Source organism: Onychomys torridus, chromosome 10, assembly GCF_903995425.1.
Source record: "Onychomys torridus chromosome 10, mOncTor1.1, whole genome shotgun sequence".
Taxonomy (NCBI): domain Eukaryota; kingdom Metazoa; phylum Chordata; class Mammalia; order Rodentia; family Cricetidae; genus Onychomys; species Onychomys torridus.
This window is the reverse complement of record NC_050452.1, coordinates 43,089,420-43,108,565: the sequence shown is the minus strand read 5'-3', so window position 1 is coordinate 43,108,565 and position 19,146 is coordinate 43,089,420. Positions and strand designations below refer to the sequence as shown.

The 19,146-nt window shown below is 43.9% G+C and overlaps 1 protein-coding gene across 9 annotated transcripts in view; it reads left to right on the top strand.

The window, feature by feature from the left end:
- Nucleotides 1-19,146, top strand: part of Limch1 (LIM and calponin homology domains 1) — a 316,282-nt gene that overhangs the window by 116,506 nt on the left and 180,630 nt on the right. For 8 of the 9 annotated variants that reach the window (XM_036200115.1, XM_036200124.1, XM_036200125.1 and 5 more), the window contains exon 2: nt 4,226-4,296. In XM_036200115.1, coding sequence (XP_036056008.1) covers nt 4,226-4,296 — 71 coding nt within the window. Of the gene's footprint in view, nt 1-4,225; nt 4,297-19,146 lie in introns of those variants that run through there. The other variant, XM_036200123.1, reaches the window with a different exon arrangement.

The following is a 19,146-nucleotide window of genomic DNA, read 5'->3' as shown; positions in this document are numbered from 1 at the left end:
TAAAAGAAACTCAAAATAACATATAAAAAATCCTCTGCTTACATCATTGTACTAAGAATTGTGAACATTTATTGAAAATGCTCTTTAGACCCATAGTTCGTTTGTGGTTTCCTTTCAAAAATCTACAGAAGATTCCCGAAAATGTTTCTGAAATACTATTTGCATACATGGTAATGATCAGGCTGGAAGACCAATTCTTGGCAGCCTTTGGCTGTTCATCGCAATTCCATAATAACAATGGTAACAAAACAATTAACAGACTGTAGGGCTGTGATATACAGCGTGGTTACATTATAAACACATCGTAAAAATGTTGCCGTGGAGCTGTGTGGTTTGCTCTTGGAGTCTGTCTTCTCCATATTTCAGAATTCGAATGATTCAGAGCAGAGCCAGGGGCATAGATAAATTCAGAATTACCTTTGAGCTCCGTGGACAGGAAATCGGATACAGATGAGCTTCCTCAATAATTGCTTGCACCGAACAGTGTGATGACACGTTACAATGTCCTTGGCTTCTGCTTTTATTTAATTATGGAGGCAGATCAAAGCTTTTCTTTTCCTGGAAAAATCAGGTAAATTAAGTTATTCAGTGACTTGTACTCTGCGTGGTCCTCCAACAAATATTGTGGTTAGTAATAAGTGGATTGACCCTGAGCATAAAGCAGGGGGGATTTGATTCAGGGGTTTCCTGAAGGTTAGTCAGGGGATAGCTGATGACTTATTGCCATCCTAAGAATTTCTGAGGATTCCCTTGAATGAAGAGATGTGTTGGGGCTCAGCCTTGATAAGACAGTGGTGGTCACTAGTTTTTGTCCATGTATTCTAGCATTTTAATGCATTGTCATCTGCACCCACCTGATGCATGTGGTTGTGTGTGTGTGTGTGTGTGTGTGTGTGTGTGTGTGTGTGTGTGTTGAACACCATTAGGGAACTGTGGGGACTTGGCTTCTACCATCATCCCTGAGGTTCAGAGTCACTGGTGGAAGCAAGGAGAAGAAGGGTAGTGGTTTGATCTATAAACCTTAGAGATTATGGGTTGCCTGCTTGAGAATAGATGGGAAGCCAGGTGGAAGCCATTGGGCCAGTTTTCAGAGTCTCTATCAGACATGTTCAATCCATGACCTGTGGGCCATGGATGGCTTAGGGTAGTTATAATAGTGACCCAACTTAAAGTCTTATATTGTGACTTCTCTCTCTCTCTCTCTCTCTCTCTCTCTCTCTCTCTCTCTCTCTCTCTCTTTACTTTTTTGGAGCTGAGGATCGAACCCAGGGCCTTACTCTTGCTAGGCAAGTGAGCTATCACTGAGCTAAATCCCCAACCTGATTTCTCTTTTTTAAACTTGACTGTGAGTGTTCTGTTGGAAGTTCCACTTCAGCACGCCACCCCAACCCTGCCCCTCAGAAAGCCCACCAAGTGGCGGCTCCTTCCCAGAGTTGCTCAGGACCACGCCTACAGGGTATTTAAACTCTGGTCCATAGACCTGCCGTGTGATGTCTTTTCCTTACTTCCACCAAGATCACCCTAGAGTGCTTTGCTCAGATTAAACCTGGTCTTATTAATTTGGCCTGATTTGGCTTACTGCATTGGCGGAGAAACCTGTTACTGGGGATTGAAAATACTTGCCAGTGAGGTTCTGAAGTGTGAACTTCATAGTTGACAGCACCATGTTACAGTGTCAGAAGGCTGGGCACGTCTGACGGTTGGAGGAGGGTAGTGACTTGGAGACCGGTAGCGCAGTGGAGGAAGTGAGGATGCGTCTACCTTCTAAAGGGAGAGTAAAGAGTTGCTAAGGGGCGGGCTCAATATGGGAGGAAGGGTTTGGTGCGGCTTTGTCAGCTAGGGCTGGACAGCTGTGAGGATGGAGTTTCGGTGGGTGCAGAGTTGAAGGGGTGGGAACTGGGAAGAGTGCTCTTGACCATTTTACTACTGCTGGATCCTGAATCTGTCTGAGCCTGGGCTTTCTTCACAGATACCCTGTAACCTAAGGCCTCACCTCGGGCAGATAAACACACACTAAACACACACACACACACACACACACACACACACACACACACACACACACAAAGGGCACACACACAAGGTCTCATTACATAGCCCTGGCTAACCTACAACTCACTGTATAGAACCAGACTGGCCTTGAACTCATAGAGATCCACTTGCCTCTGCCTCCCAAGTTCTAGGATGCCACTACCCTCAGGATCTCTTAAGAGCTTGGCTGAGCTTCCCATCCTGTCCTTCTCATCCAGTGGTCATGGAAGGATGGCAGGGCTAGAGCCTTGTTGGCAAGATTGCTAAGAACCCTTAATCAGCTGGCATCCAGGTAGAGGTTGGAAGGGTTTGAGCCGTGACCCTTAGTTCCCTACAAATGGACGTTTGTTAATGGCAGTTAATCTTAATAATGATGACTGACATCATCATGATGAGACTGTTAATTAGAAATCTTTGTAGTCAGAATACAAAATGTGAGCCATCGTAAACACATCATGAAGGTACGCTGTTTTAAAACTGTCGGGATGAGTTTGTTCTGAATTAGATGTTTCTTCTGTAAGCAGCAAGCCTTCGAGCCCTGCTATTTTCTTTATGGGGGGAGGGTGTTTGTTTCTCTGTGGGATGAATTGTGCTTGCGTCAAGGATTTTATCAGCACAATCTAAGCTGCTTAATTTATCGGTACAGACTTATTTATAATAGTCCCTTGTCGTGCTTTTAGTATTTTTACACTCTGCAATGATGCCATTTGCCATGTCTGAGTCTGGTAATTTGTATCCTCTTTCCCTTTTGGCCATCTGTGTCCCCCAGACCTGCTTCCGTATTTCTGTCCATGTTTTGTTATGCTGCCCTTAGTTTAAAAACATTTGGGGAGATTCCACAGATATTTTGCTATTAAGTTAGAATTTAATTATTTTGTGGTCAAAATATACACTTTGGATAAAGGCTTTTAAATGTATTAAGAACTGTTTTATGACCTAGAATTTGGTCTGGCTTGGTAAACGTTGGAGGGTGGAATATTCTAGAAATAACAATTCGACCACTTGGGTCCATAGTGTTATTCATGTGTTCTATATCATTATTAATTTTTTTCTGTTTGTGTGTTTTATCTATTATTAAAGAAAAATACTTAAATCTCCGACTCTACTTATAATCTGTCTTTCCTCTCTTTGTAATCCTATCTGCTTTGTTTTGTGTATTTTAAAGTTTTTTTTAATAATATAATGAAATACATTAATGTTCAAGATTATGATGTCTTTGTCGGTGAATTAACCGACCCCTTATTATGGAAGCGTTTTCTCCATCCGTGCTATTATTTTCTGTTCTTTCCTTCCTCTGATGCTGGTATGACTGGCCCAGCTTCCCTGTGACTCCCGTTACTGCACAACTTCCAATTTAAACAGCACGTTTGTCGGTAGCTCAGTGTTGACTCAACTTCTGAATCAGCCTGACAACCTCTGTGGTGTCCCTGGGGGCTCCGGGACCACTCTCACTTAACGTGATTATCTATTGACATCGTGCTGAGTCTTCATCCTTCCGGTGTGTTCTATCTGTTCCCTGCCCCTTCCCTTCCCTCCCTTCTCCTTTATCTCCCTTCTCATTGTTGGAATATTTTTATGGCTCTGTTTTCCTTCTCCTTGTGCCTTCTTAGACATACTTCTGCTTTTGTGTATTAGAGGTTTCCTTAGGGCGCGTTACAGACACATCTACTTGGTATATTTCAGGCCAGACCTTTGTATTTAGAGAAAGAATGAACGAACCAAACAGTGCCCCAGCCAATGGTTGCTGACAGCCAGCGACACCAGGCATGTCCCTGTACTGTCATTCATGCATGTTGGTTTAATCTCCAGTCATGGTGTTAGTCTCCTGAGGTGTGGGTCTACGGACACTCCATCCCTGACCACCAAATGCTTTAGTATATAGGGTCTTTGTCTTTGGGCAGTACTTCCTATTTGCTGTTAGTTATTTTTTATGTTGAGAGAGGCACTGTGACCTTGCCTTAACTGTGGTTAAACCACCAAAGTAGCAGTATTATCAATAAGAACAGACACTTCATGGTCTAAGAATCTCACCTGATCCACACAAAGCCATGTGTGGGAAGGGAACTTGAGGCTAACAGATTTTCCCGTTCCTGGAACGTCATGGGTTTTTCAGGGCTCTTGAATTTTTTTAATATTGAACTTCCTGGTTATAAAAGAAAAACTTATGCTCTTGTTTCCTTTTCTTCTTTTCCAGCAAGTCACTGGCCGAAGTTTTGGTGATAAAGACTTCCGGACAGGGCTAGAAAATGGCATCCTTCTTTGCGAGTGAGTAACCCTTCCTTTTACTCTAGAAATGTCCTAAATATTATTCAGTTTGTCTGTTTTTTTCTTTTTCTTTTATTTATTTACTTTTTTTTTTTTTTAAATAGGTCTATCATGTAGCTCTGCTGGCCTAGCATTCATCATATAGATCAGGATGCCCTTGTACTCATGGAAATCTGCCTGCCTCTGCCTCCCGAATCTGGCCTCCAGTCTTTTTGATTGTGTCATGGTTTGAATCTGTGTGGCTTAGGAGAAACCCCTAGGATAGGCAGGGGACACGCATGGAGAGTGAGCCTCCGTGTGCAAAGGGAGTGGTGGGCACCATAGTCATTGCAAATTAGGAGAAATAGAACCCCTGGGTAGGACCCAGCTCCCAGTAATTCTACCATGTGGGAACTTGTGCCCCAGTAGTTGTGAGGATGTGGAGCTGACTGTGCTACAAGTGAACACAGTGTGTCCATAAATGCAAGGCATCTTAACAGCAGGGTAGGATGTGTTCTTCACTAGCCCTACTATGTGCAGATGTTGGGTACACTGAGCTTGTGTTGTTGATAGAGTTCTGTGTAGATAGTGACGGCAGTGTCTGTTGTATTTGGAGTAGGGGTCTGTCATAGAGCAGTTCTGTGACTGTAGAATTAGGAGCTCTCTAGGAAGTGGCGTTAGACACAGAATAATCCAGAGCATTGATATTTACAGATGTACATGGACTTAAACTTTAAACCAAGACTTCAGATTTTGAATGTATTTAATAGACTGTATAATTTTGACACTGGTTTCTGTTTTATAGAAAGGTAATGGACATTGTGCTGGCTAGTCTTTTATCACCTTTATACAAGCTAGAGTTATCTGAAAGGAGGGAGCCTCAATTGAGAAAATGACTCCATAAGATCAAGCTGAAAGGCATTTTCTTAATTAGTGATTGATGGGAGAGGGCCCAGTCCATTGTGGGTGAGGCCATCCTTGGGCTGGTGGTCCTGGGTTCTGTAAGAAAGCCATCTGAACAAGCCATGAGGAGCAAGCCAGTAAGCAGCATGCCTCCATGGCCCTGCATCAGCTCCTGCCTTCGGGTTCCCACTCTATTTGAGTTCCTGCCTTGACTTCCTTCTCTGGTGAACAGTGATGTGGAAGTGTAAGCCAAGTAAACCCTGTCCTTCCCAACTTGCTTTTGATTGTGGTGTTTTATCACAGCAATAGTAACCTTAACTAAGACGAACTTAAAAACAAAACACACTGCTCCTAAATGTGAAATCTGGGGGTTTGAGGGACATATACAAGCCAGTTCTAAACCCCCATCAAGCTAGAAAATAGAAACTTTCCTTTTGTTATTTCCCACCGAATCTCAGCACCCTGGCGACTGCACTGTTCTGAGGTCCCCTTCACCAGCGTGCTCTGACCTCTTCTTGAGCGTGAGGTGAATGGAATCACAGATGGTGGGCTCTTATTTTGATGACTTTCGGAATATTGTTTGATGAGGTTGAAAATTACAGAGATTTTAGAACTTAAAAATGAAATGTTCAAGTACCTACTTTGTTTGTTTGTTTATTTGTTTGAGACAGGGTTTCTTTGTGTAGTTTTGGTGTCTGTCCTGGATCTCACTCTGTAGACCAGGCTGGCCTCGAACTCACAGAGATCCGCCTGCCTCTGCCTCCTAAGTGCTGGGATTAAAGGCATGCACCACCACCTCCTGGCTGCTTTCTTTCTTGGAATCATTTAACCTCTTCCTGTCTCACTTGTCTCTAAATGGTGATACACATTTACCAATCCACTGCATAGGCACTTGAGGGACTGGCCCTGTGGGCAAGGCACTTTAGGGACTGTTCTTTACAAAGAAACATTGATTATTTTGTAGATTCCTTTTCTACGTAGTTTATGTCAGCATTTTCTCCTGCCTCTCCATTGTCCTTTGTTCAAAGACAAGTTGGGGACCCCAGATCGCTGTTTCTGTTCCCTTCTGCCTCCGTGGGGTCCTCTTCTTAGACCATCTTCCCTCAGCCCCTCTCCTCTGTGTTCTGTCTCAAGCAGAGCTCTCTGGAGGTGAGCTTTAGTTAGTCTAGCACCTCCCAGAGCTGATCTGAGTGGACAGGCTCCAAGCTGCCCTTCTGGAATATCACTTGCAGTGTGTCTGGGCTCAGTCTTCTCTTGGGTCGAGAGCTTGCTGAGAGCTGCTGAGGGTCCATCATACTTTCTGTTGAGGTGGATCTGTCTTAGTTTTTGTTTTCTGTCAACTTAACACGTGATGGAGTTATTTGTGTGAGAGAACTTCAACTGAGAAAATACCCCCATCATATTTTACCTGTAGACAAGCCCATGGGGGCATTTTCTTGACTGATGATTGATGTGGAAGGACCAGGTCACTGGGTGTGGTACCACCCCCGAGCAGGTGGTTCTCGGTGCTATGAGGAAGCATGCTGAACAAGCCATGGGCAGTCATCCGGTAAGCAGCATTCTTCTATGGCTTCTGATTTAGTTCCTGCCTTGAGTTCCTGCCTTGAGTTCCTGCCCTGACTTCCTGATATATGGAGGACAACCTGGGAATTGTAAGGTGAAATAAACCCTTTCTTCCTCTAAGTTGCTCCTGGTCGTGGTGTTTATACTGTTTACAGCAGCAGACACCTCACTAGGTCAGGGTCTTTGGTACCAGTTTTTGTCCATTCAACATTGATTCTGGAGAATCCTGCAGTATCTGCCGTTCCACTGTATTGATAGGAGTGAATCTGTCAAGAACTGTACTTCTGCCTGGCTTTGGGTTCTGAGTGGGCTCCCCTGAAGACAAGTTCAGGATTTAAAAGCATTTACACCTACAGTTTCCTTCCAAATGAGAGTCTCCACAAGCACGCAAAGACTTTGTTGTTGGGGCTTTTTGCAAATGCTGTAATGAATGTCAGGATGCTAAGGTAAGGCACAGAGTCAAGTCGTGGTTAGGAAATATGTGATCAGAACAGTACAAAGGACCACACAGGGGCTTCTTAAATGAGTAAATAAATAAATAAAAAAAGTAAATGAATGAATGAATGAATGAATGAATGAATAGCAGGGACTACTGATAGCCTGTCAGTGAAGCAGAGGGAAATAGCCAATGAGGAGGACATGGGTAACTGCTGCTGTCAGAGCAAAGCGACAAGCTGAAGATCAGTGTGTCATCAAGTGATCGTCTAAGGCATCCAACTGTGGAAGACCAGACCACTGATGTGTTGGAAGAAATAAGTGTTTTGGGGGCTGAGGACTAGAGATTGATTCCCGGCTTCCCTAGTGAGGGTCCGCCTGGAAGCCTGGGAGAGCATGCTGAGAGGGGAATGAACTGCTTGGTGGCCCAAAGGAAGGATCTCTTGGAACCCATGTCTTCATCACAGCTTTGGGGGAAAAGCTGAGTCAGGAGCTGGAGAAACAAGTCATGAAAATATTTCCAAGTTCAGGACTTACAGAGCCATGGGAAAGTCAATGTCAAAATAGAGCCTAAGAGGGGATGAGAGATAGTTTATTCTGGAGCCAAATATGAGTGATCATGACCCAAGAATGCAAGTTTAGGTTAAGCCAAAGTCCATGTCCCAAAGCGGTAACAGTTTGATGAAGTTTTTATAGTAAAAAGACAAAGAAAATCAAGGCACCTTTCAAATACATTGTTTTTCTGTTGTTGTGGTAAAACACCCTGACCACAGAAGAAAGAGTTCATTTGGGTTTGTGGTTCTGGGGTAAGAGTAGATTCTGGTATGGAGGCAGTAGGGCGGAAGCTGGAATAGGAAGCTGAGAGCTCACATCCTGAGTTGCAAGCACCAAACAGAGACTGAACTAGAAACAGTATGAGTCTTTAAACGCTCCAAGCCCGCCTTTAGGGACATCCTTCCCCCACCAAGCCCACACTTCTCAAACCTCCCCGAAGAGTGCCACCAGCTGGGGACCAAGTGTTCCAGTGCATAAGCCTATGGGGGCCATTCTCATCCAAAGCACAAATAGGCTAAGGTGAAGCAGGAGACAACCCAGCTGCAGGCCTCAGATGTCTGACAGCATCCTTAGTCCTTTAGTTGCTTGGAAACCAGGGGTCTGTTCCTACATCCCAAAGGATTTAACTAACGGTCACAAGGATGTCATGTCAGGTACAGAGGATAGCAGTAAATGGCATTTAAGAGGCTAGAGAGGCCCCAAGATTATTTGACTCTGGACTTGCAACATTGCAACCTAGCTAGGCCGTTGGAGTTCTCATCAATGTGTCAGCCCTGCAGAATGGAGGGTGTGGTTCTGTCCAGGAGGTTTAGTTCATAGAAACCACACTCACTGCCCTGTTGCTGAGCGCAGTGAAGCTTGGGGACAGTAGAGCGGGAGATTTCCCTTCCCACCCCGTTGTGAGCAAGCAGCCTCACACTCGCGAGAGCTAACCTTGCCACCAGACCTTCCCTGCAGTGATAGACTGTACCCTCAAGCTTTGGAGTAAAAATCAAAACCCCCTTTCCTTAAGTGATTTCTTGTTAGTTCACAGCAATAAGGAAAGTCAATAGTGTGGATTTAAAGTAGATGATGCAGTCTATGAAAATTACTTAGAACTTTTAAAGTTGGCATTATTCAAGCTCAGTTGAGGTCTTCTATTGGTGTTAAGACCTTAGTTAGAAAATAAACAAGCTGTCATTTTCCCAGATTAGATCAATTCTTGGTATTAGTTGCAACTGTATAGAGATTTCCGTGATCTTTGCCAAAAATGCCCAGGGTTGTTCATGAGTCTTTAAAAATAAAAAAAAAAATCTCTCCTGGTTCTCACTGAGAAGTAGGGTACTTCCCTATTAGAAGCCTGGCTGCAGATTAACCCAAGGGTTCAAAGATACTGTCACTAAACCCATTTTACAGAAGAAATAGCGGAGGCATGGAAGAGGAGTAAATAACTTGGCCAGCTCACTCAGACAGACGACATCAATTGAGGACATTTGATTTATCAGCTTTGCTCCTTAAACCTGTTTATGGAACGAGGATTTTTTTTAGGGGAGAGAGAAGTAAGAGGTTGAAGGATGGGCTGGGCATGTTGAAAAGTTGGTAGAAGAAAAGCTAGTGTGTAGAGAGAAGGGCGGTACAGAAGTTGAGCTGCTCTCTCTCAGTGGGGCAGAGGGTGAGCAAACTGGGTGGTTTGATGGTATTCAAAAAGAACAAGCATGAGGAGTCTGGTGGTCCTGTAGAGACAAAAAAGCTGCTCCTGGGATGGCGTATGACTACAGCATCCAGACTGCCCCGAAATCACCCCAGAAGGCGATGTTTCCGCCACCCTGTTCTACCACCCTTTGTCATTCAGACAGACCTCTAAAGAATTTCATGTAGGTATGAGGCCAGGCAGTGGTGGCGCACACCCTTAATCCCAGCATCCGGGAGGCAGAGCCAGGTGGATCTCTGTGGGTTTAAGGCCAGCCTAGTCTACAAACAAGTTCCAGGAAAGGCACAAAGCTACACAGAGAGACCCTGTCTCGAAAAACCAAAATAATAATAATAATAATAATAATAATAATAATAATAATAATAATTAAAAAAAAATTCATGTAGATACAAGATTGGCGAATTGTGGCCTTCTGCTTACTTTTGTACTGGATCCCTTGTTTAGAATAGTTTTTAATGTGTTTAAATGTCTTCTCAGAGTAACTTGATGAGCCCCAAAAGGACTATGGGATTGACTTTACATGTAAATTGCTTATTCTCATAAAGTGAGGTGATTGAGTTTGGTCAATTTAAGATATTATTTTGTTAATCAAATAACTTTTTTTTTTTTTAAACTTCAGAGTCTTTCAAGTTTTCCCTTCAACTTTTCATTTTGGACAATTTCAAATGTATAGAAAAACTAGAATAATATATAGATACCTGTCTATCGTGCACCCAGGCATACTGATTATTCTCCTTTTTCTATATTTACATTATTTCTTCATGCATACATGCCTCTTTTTGCACTAAACATTTGAAACTGAGATACAGATGTCAGGAAACTCAGCTCCTAAATTCTCGAATGTTCATCATCTAAATCCAAGGCTATTCTCCTGCAAGACATTTAGCCGTACCCAAAGTTGTGTGAGAAAGCACAGTCAAGCGCTCAGCACAGTCTGCTGCTTGCTTGGCACTCCATCACTAGCTGTCCCTATTATTGTCGGTGGAACTAGGCCAAAAGCCAATTATGATGATGACATGGTCAACGCCCCCCTGTGTCACTACGCACCAGTCCGCACTCTCCCAGGGTCTGCCAGCTAGCAGCAGGGGGAAGGAATTTGCATTTTACTTTCTAGCTTCTCCTGTCTGGTTTGTGAGCAAAAACTGGGCAAGACATATTGAGTCCCTTACAAACCCGATCATCTGTGAATAATGACCTTTGGCTAGCAGAGCTTGGGAACTAGAATGCTTATTTTGCAAACAATAACCTTGACCACTGTGCTGATGTCATTTCCTCCTGCCTCTCCAGTTTGCAGTGGCTTCTTCCTCTGGCAGGCTGTTTGGAACTCTCAGGGCAGAATTAGTGGGTTCCTCTCTGTGGCTTCTAAGTACCATGTTTAACCTTACTCTAATATTATCACAGAGCTCCCTCTCTGTTGTGTATCTACACCTGTTGCTTACACTAGACCCCCAGCTTCTTGAAGGTGCTTTGATATATCCTTGTATTTCCCTCACCAGGCACTGGCTTGGCATGTAGTGTCTGCTCTAAGCACTGGTTGAAACTGAGACCCAGTAGTAAAACCTATGCCTAGGGTGCCATTGACGACCCTTGACTCTCCTCCCACAATATTGTTCTCTCTCTCTTTCCCTCCCCCCCCTCTCTCTCACACACACACACACACACACACAAATTTCATACAAAGAACATATTGCTGAATGTCAGGGCAGTGGAGGATGGATCTGTTTGTTCTCTTTAAGTATAAAATTCTCCATTGGGACCTCCATCTTTCTAGGAGGCAAAGAGCCACATGGTTGAGTTTTATTTTGCCAACACATTCTCATGGAATGCCAAGTTTCAGTATGTGAAATCTACAGATAAGTGACCAATAAAGAATGCCGAAGTGGATTTTTGTCTGTGTTCTTATGTTGCCGAAATAATTTTCTGAAGATAAGAAATCTGCTGGTCCTCATTTGTTTATGCTGTCCCTGATAAATGAGCTGCTTGCTCTAAGAAGGAGGGCTTGTCTTGGATTCCTGTCATGATTTCAGCATGAGATGTGGTGTGCACAGATATGACTAGCCCTGTAGGGTAGATGGGAGTTGATGGTGCAGCTGTGTGGAGGACATCTTGTCATGAGGGGGCTTGTGAGACACTGTCCATGCACAGGCACTGAGGGGTATAAGCAGGGAATGTGAAATATCATCTTCAAAGACTTTATAATGAGCTTATAGAGTGATCTCTCTCTCTCTCTCTCTCTCTCTCTCTCTCTCTCTCTCTCTCTCACATACACACACACACACACACACACACACAATGTAGTGAAGTTAGAGTGGAAAACAGTGTCTTAATAAATGTATATATGAACAAGATTTAATCTCCAGGATTTAATAAAGAGGTGAAAAGGTGGATATCATTGTGGTTTGGTAAACAGTTATTAGGGAGATGATTTGTCAGTTGGATTTTACTTCACATAGGCCAAGGGAAACAGTCATTTTTATAGCAGAGCTATTTTTGTTTTTTTTCTTCTTCTCTCTCTATATTTTCACAATGCTTCTGGTCACAAAAATAAACAATTTTCCAACACCAGCCAGCTGTCCCATAACTTATTCTTAAAAATTATTTTTAGATTTTAAATTTTATGTGTATGATTGTTTTGCCTGTATATACATGTGTACCTTTGGAGGTCAGACAAAGGCATCAGATCTACTGGAACTAAAGGTACAGATGGTTGTGAGCCACCATGTGAGTGCTGGGGACCCAATTCACATCCTCTGCAAGAGCGATAAAGCCTCTTTATCACTGAACCCTCTCTCCAGCCCCTTCTTACTCTTGACACCAGCTGGAGTCAGTGCAGAGCCCACAAGTTAAGGGCTCTGTACCACAAGACCACACCCTAGGAAGTCTCACAGGTTAGCCATGGCAGCTGGCTCACTCAGCCACAGATTGGAGGTGCCCATGATCCCCATTCTTGGGTTTTGTCAATTGCTAAGCTGGCTTTCAGGACTCAGGCAAATGCCTTACTTACATTATACTAGTTTATCAGAAGGGCTATTAAGGAAGAGCTGTGATGAAGAGATGCTTTGGGTAAGGTATGAAGCAACAGACATGGAGCTGCAGTGCCCTCCCTCCCCGGGCGGGCCACACTAGCATCTTATAACCTGCAGCACAGAATCTCTCTTCACTTGTCTTCTTATGGCAGCGTCATCCCATGGGCCTGCTTGGGTGTTAGTGCCCCTTCCCCAAGGAGGGGAGTCAGACTAGAAGGTTCAGGGTTCTTGTTAAGCTTGGTTTTTCTGGGGACTGGTTTTTATTGAGGGGCTGACCAAGTGTCACCTTTTACAGCAAGAGACATTCTTGTCCTTCAGGAAATTCCATGAAGAGTTCTGCCTCAGCGAACAGGATCCAAGACCATCCCCATCATGAGGGGAAGTTGCGAAAGTTTAAGGAGATGGATGCCAGGACCCAGGGGCAAAGATTTAAGAGAAGGTTTTATTATAGACCACAGCATCATGGTATTCTATCTAGGAACAGCAGCAGGAAGGAAGGTTTGGAGTCAGGAAAGGAATGGTTGGTAAACACAGAAGAGAGGTGGCTGGCAGTCGGTAGCAGAGGGGATACACTTCTTTTTGTTTATTCAATGCAGCATGTTTTAAAAAACATTTTTTTTTAAATTTATGTACATAGGTGTTTCCCTACATGTATGTCTATGTGCCACTGGTAGAGTTCCAAAAGAAGAGGGCTTTAGATTTCCTGGGACTTGAGTAACAGAGGGTCATGAGCCACCACGTGAGTGCTCAGAATTGAACCCAGGTCCATTGGAAGAGCATTCAGTGCTCTTAACCACTGACCCATCTCTCTAGCCCCTCAATGAGGCATTTAAAGAACCCACTTACAAATGCGCTATCACTTTGAATGGTAGCACATTACGTTGTGAAGTCAGGCTATGAGGGAGACTCATCAGGTCTGGTCTCTGAATCTTAACTCAGTGTGGGCTATAAACCTCAACTGCTTTGAGGAAGTAAATGGAGAGTTTAAGGAAATCTAGCATCTCTCCTTTATTGCCAAAGGAGAGGAGATGGGAAAAAAAAAACATGCTCTCAAGGGCAGATGGCCATGTTGGAATACCGTACACCCAACAGGAAGAAGGATATGCATGGGAAGAACTGTAGATAGACATGTTAGGCTAAAATGTAGGAAGCAAGGCATGGAATCAGAGTAGGTGCAGCGAGGTAGGGAGAGTAAGATTAGCAGGGCCCTGTGAGCCACACAAGGATTTGAAAGTTTGACCTCTAGAACAGGAGAAATGAGAATATTGATGAAATCATCAAGATAGAATGCATTGACTAATAATACATTTTTTTTTTTAAGTCAGTATATCTGTTGTGAATGACAGACCACAGGGCTGGGCTCTTAACCCAGCTGGTCAGAGCCCTCTATTTGTGGGGAAGGGTTATGGCTTCAGTTGGGGCAAGTCAAGTTTGAGATAAAGACAGCCACCCAAGGGGCAGAGCTATGGGCTTAAGAAGTGAGAACGCCAAGCTTAGGAGGATGTCAATGGACTTGACCTACTCAAGTCAGATCGGAGAGCTTTGGTTAGATGTCATGGGTAAGCGGTGAGTCACAGCAAGGAGTCTCAGGGGAGGAACACCCCTGGAACATCTAGAGAAGGAGCAGAACACAGTTTGAGCGAGTTTCTCTCTTGTTCCAGGGAAAGGAGAAAGATGTAAACAAAAGAGCTATCAGATTGAGGAGAGGGAACCAGGAAAGTGTTGCCATGAAAACTAAGGTGACTAAGGAGACTTAAGAAGCTAGAGCAGCCTCCTGTGTTCCCCGGAACCTGCGTCACTGAGGCTGGGTAAGCCTTGCCCTGGTAGTAGAGGAGATGCTGGAGGCCTTTGCCAATGAACGACATCAAATGATCATTTCTCCACCTGGCTGGGTTAGATTTGCCTCAGTGCTTTTCACCATCTCAGTGGGCTACTATTAAAGATTTTATGTAATGTGAACAGTATATGCAATGTTTTCCTGAACCACTGAAAGTGAAGTAAGAGATTCCCGTGACCTGATGGCTTGTGACTGCAGTGACCCTACAGTGACAAACCAGGATGGCACTGAAAAGGCATGGGAAGTAGATGAGATACAGAAACAGGTGGCATTTGGGACTGTCCTCTGACAACTGGGATGTGTTGGCCATTCATTTCCTACTGGTGTTTTCAGAATAACCTTGCTTTGTTCTTGGTCTATGACCCTCCTTTCGCTAAGTGCCTCCAGGAACCCGAGCAGCTGAGCAGCCTGGACCTCCCAAGCCCCTGTGCAGCCGATCACATGGAGACCCAGGGTGCTGCATCTCACTGTTTCTTTGGCCTCTTAGGGGCTTTTTCACCAACCCAGATTCTCGCTCAAATCTTAGTGCACTCGGGTCCTTTTGCCGTTGCTCATTCTGGCTTCAGCAGGCCGTTCAGAACTTGATAGGCCTTCTATGTAGGTTTCTCTCTCGTTTCACTGGCCAAATCACAGTTGGCCCCACTGATGTGGCCTGTTTCCAGCTTCTGGGCACTAAGACTCATTAAGCCTTCAAGTTCAAGTGAGGACAGTTTGAGCTGCTCCCTCCCCTCCCCCTAAGATCTCTAGTGAAAAACTGCTTTTTGTCTGGCAATTGGCCTCACTTAGGTGGGGACTAAGGCAAAGACTGAGTGTTCCCAGCAGCCTTCTGTCAAGAACAAGGCGCACACACGGAAACCATGCCGGGCCATCGTGCGGGACTCTCATGATGAGCAGAATGGACCCCTGGTCCTCCGCAGATCAATGGCCTCTTGGCACAGTTGTTCCCATCCGACTGTTCTTTCAGCATCACTTACCAGGTCTTCTTGGGGCGCTCTTGTGAGCACTCCAGCGTCTTGCTTTTTGAAACCTGCTCACCCCCATCCTTCTTTGTGATATTGCCCCCCATTTAGAGCGATGGCACCCCCATCACAACTTCTTCTCTCTCCACTGAGACTTTGGAACGTCACAGGTCTTGGAACTTGGAGCTGGTTCTGGTGCCTCTCATCAAGGTGTTTGAAATTCATTTCAGGATAATTATCATTCAATAACTATTTCCCCAACCAGCATGTGGTGGTTTCTTCCACCTCACCAGCCTGTGTCTTGATAACTGTGTGACTTCTATGGACTTAAAACAGCTTCATTAATCTCTTGCTTCCTGAAGACATTTCGTATACGTGGATCAGAGTGATCAGCTGACTTAAAAACTGGCAGGGAACTGCAGGTTTCCATCTGGACTGCTGTGTGGCAGAAGGAAACCGCTCTGCCCCTTTGCCCACCTGGTAGGGTTCCATGCCGGATTAGGCTTTGCCTGCTTTTAAGAGGATTTAGTAGCTCCCTAATTGAAGTTCCATAATAATTCATTTTTTGATTGCCTCTCCTGGGCTGTCAAGCTGGGTGGGCTGGCTTCCCACGATGAAGTGTGTAAAAGCTCTGTCTCCACCATTCTTTCCAGTGTTTTCTTTGGTTACTCACAGGAGAGGGCCCTTTCTTAAATAGCCTACCAAGGGTCTGCCTTATGAATGGTTTCTTTTTAGAGTTAACTGAAAAAGTTGACTTCCTTCTTTTTATTAGAGCCAACAACGAGGGAAGGAGATGGAAAATCGAGGCTGATGGGTGCGGTTCGCTCCCGTGCCCACTTTCCCTTCCGCGGCTGTAGATTGTTCTGGAAGGCCAATTTGATGGCAGAAGAAGCTTGCTCACCTCATTGCAGGTGGTGAGTTTATCGGTCCAGGTCCTTCCTCCAGGACATGATGGAGGCTCGGTTGACAGGTGCCTGGTGTCCCTGACTGGGTGCTGGGTTGCCAGGGCATTTGTCAGTGCTATTCCTGTATGCTGGCCCAGGAACATGCGCTGTTGTTGCTGGTATTGGCCCTGCTCCCCCATCCCACACTACGCTGCACTTCGTTCCAATTCCTGGTGTACTCTCCTTCCTGGCCAGTTTTGTCGCTCTAATTCCTAAACCCACAACCACTTTGGGCGCCTTTTCCTCCACTAACTATGTGATCGCTGTATCCTGCATTCCATGCTTTGTATGCACTTGGCCCTGGCCACCTACAGTAAAAATGGAAACTCTCACTTCACATGTTCTTTCCCATGTTTCTTACTTGAGAGGTGTTTTCGCTGTGCCTAGATTTAGTCATTGGTCTTACACATGACAGTACTCCTGATAATTATAATTTTTTCTTAGATTATATATTCCGTGAAGTAACTGCCATGATTGTTTACTTGACCCTCTCTTACTGTAACAAAATATCTAAGAGAGTACTCTTTAAAAACAGTAAAGGTTTCTGCTCACGGTTTCAGGGGTTTCTATCCATAGTTGGTTGCCTGCTGCTTTTGAGCCTATGTTAAGGTTCCAAAGCCAATTGAAAAATGGACACTGTGGCAAGAGTACAAGGTGGAAGGAGACTGTTTGTCCCAGGGCAGGAGAGAAATGGGCCAGGGAGGCAGTAGCGTGTCAGTAATGCCTGTATCTCTTTCAGGGTGCACCTGCAATGCCCACAAGTCTCTCTGTAACAGTCCATTCTGTAGTCTCCACCAGTGTCAAATAGTGTCAGGCTAGGGACTCAGCATTCAGCACACAGGCCTTTGGGGGCCATTTTCAATCCACATTACAGCAGGACTCACCCATCTTTGTTAACTCAATGGTCCTTGTACAGGGCAGGCATTTGAAGGAAGCATGTAGGGAGGGAAGATCATTCCAAAGTTAGTGTATTTATAACTAAGACAACGTACTAGTATAACTAAACCAGTAAATGTACAGTAAGTCTTATCCATCTTAATCCATAATAGATGCTAGCGCTAAATTTAAGACCTGAACTATGAAACTCTCTCAGGGAACAGACCTTACCTGGGTTAGGCAATAGTTTTTTACACTTAGCATCAAAATTACAGTCATAGAAAAAAGAGATAAACCAGACTCTACTAGAACAATTTTTTGTTATTGCCATTTTGAGATATAGACTTGCCATATAGCCTAGGCTGGCCTTGAACACACAATGTATTTGAAGGCTAACTTTGAACACATTGTTCTCCTGCCTCACCTTCTTTACTGCTGGGATTGCCAATATGTCACAGTTTCTGGTTCTAAGTTAAGCATCCTGTTCTTCAAATGATACCATTTGAACCTACACAGTGGGAAAATATAATAAAGGATAAGAGACCTGTCCCTAGAAAATGTAAAGAACTCTTACTACTCAATAACAAAAGGATGAACAACCAAATTTGAAAATGGATGAAAGATCTAAATAGACATTTCTCCAAAATAGCTATAAACACGGGCAAGAAGTACATGAAACGATGCTTACTATCCTCAGATCCTTAGTTTTCTGACCTAGCAGTTACACTTCTGAGGACATGCCCAAGCGACATGAAAAGGCAGATCCCCAAACTCAAACACAAATGCTCTCGGCAACATTATTCATAATAGCCGAAAGGTGGGACTTCCCAAATGCCCATCACATGATGAGTGTTCTATCTATATAGTGTGCTTCGGTTTGATTGCAAAGACGGATGAAGTGCCAGTGTTTACATGGTGTGATGGACATTAGTCCCAAAGACCATGGCCTCTGAGGCCATTTAGATGAAATGTCCAGAACAGGTACATCTGTAGACGTAGAGAGTAGACTAATGGTTTCCCAAGGCAAGGGGTTGTGGGTGAGTAAGAGCAGAAAGGCTTGGAGTTTCTTTTAGGGGGAAGGAAAATTAAAATGTTAAAATTAAGTTTTATGGATGGCTGTATAATCTTAACAGCTGCTGGATTTTAGACTTCTAATGGTCCAACTGTAGGTAAACACTGCTTCATTAATAACATACACATAAGTTAAATATTTTATTTCAAGAAGTCTAAAATATCATCTAGATGGACTTCTGATGCCAGTCTGTTCCTTTCTGGGTGTTACTAGTATGACATTCTAATGTATCATTCATATTTTAGAACTTTATTGATGACATTGTACCCTAGATTGATTTTTTATATATATATATATATATATATATATATATATATATACATTTTATATATGAAATTATATATATTATACTTTATATAATATATAAGAGGTTCCTATTTAGATAAGTATGGCCTCTCAGACTTGTGTGGTCTTGCCTACCTAGCACAGGTGCTGAGGATTCCCCTACCGGAGCTCCTGGCCTCAGGAACAAAGTGACTCTGCTGCCTCCTTTAGGGACAGACAACTTCCAACTGTCCTTTGGAGTAATCAGGAGAACACCACTCTGACCACCACTCTCCCATAGATCAACAGCCACTTCATGAGGTGGGAGCTGCTGAGAAGGACTTATGAGCCTCTCAGATGACCCTACCATATGGTTACCTGGACCCAATTTTCATCTTAGTCCCCAGACGATGATTCAACTACGGTCTGCAACAAAAGTTGCACAGTTAAGAATGGATTTGTAGTCTATTGTAGTTTCCAAAATGATGTTGGAGGCTTTCCTAAGACTTGACAATTACTTATTGCATATGAATTCACCAAGCAAACAAGCACCAAGGCCCTGCCATGGACTAGCCTTTATACTCCAGCCAAGATTATTAACTGGATTTTCTGTGATTTGGGATAAGTAGGGAAGGCAAGGAGTTTTGGAATCAGGTAATGGAGGACAACAGTCTCTACCTAGGAAGTGCTTCAGTGAGTAGGCGGCATTTAAACCGTATTGGAAAGGATGAGTAGAAGTTTACTAGG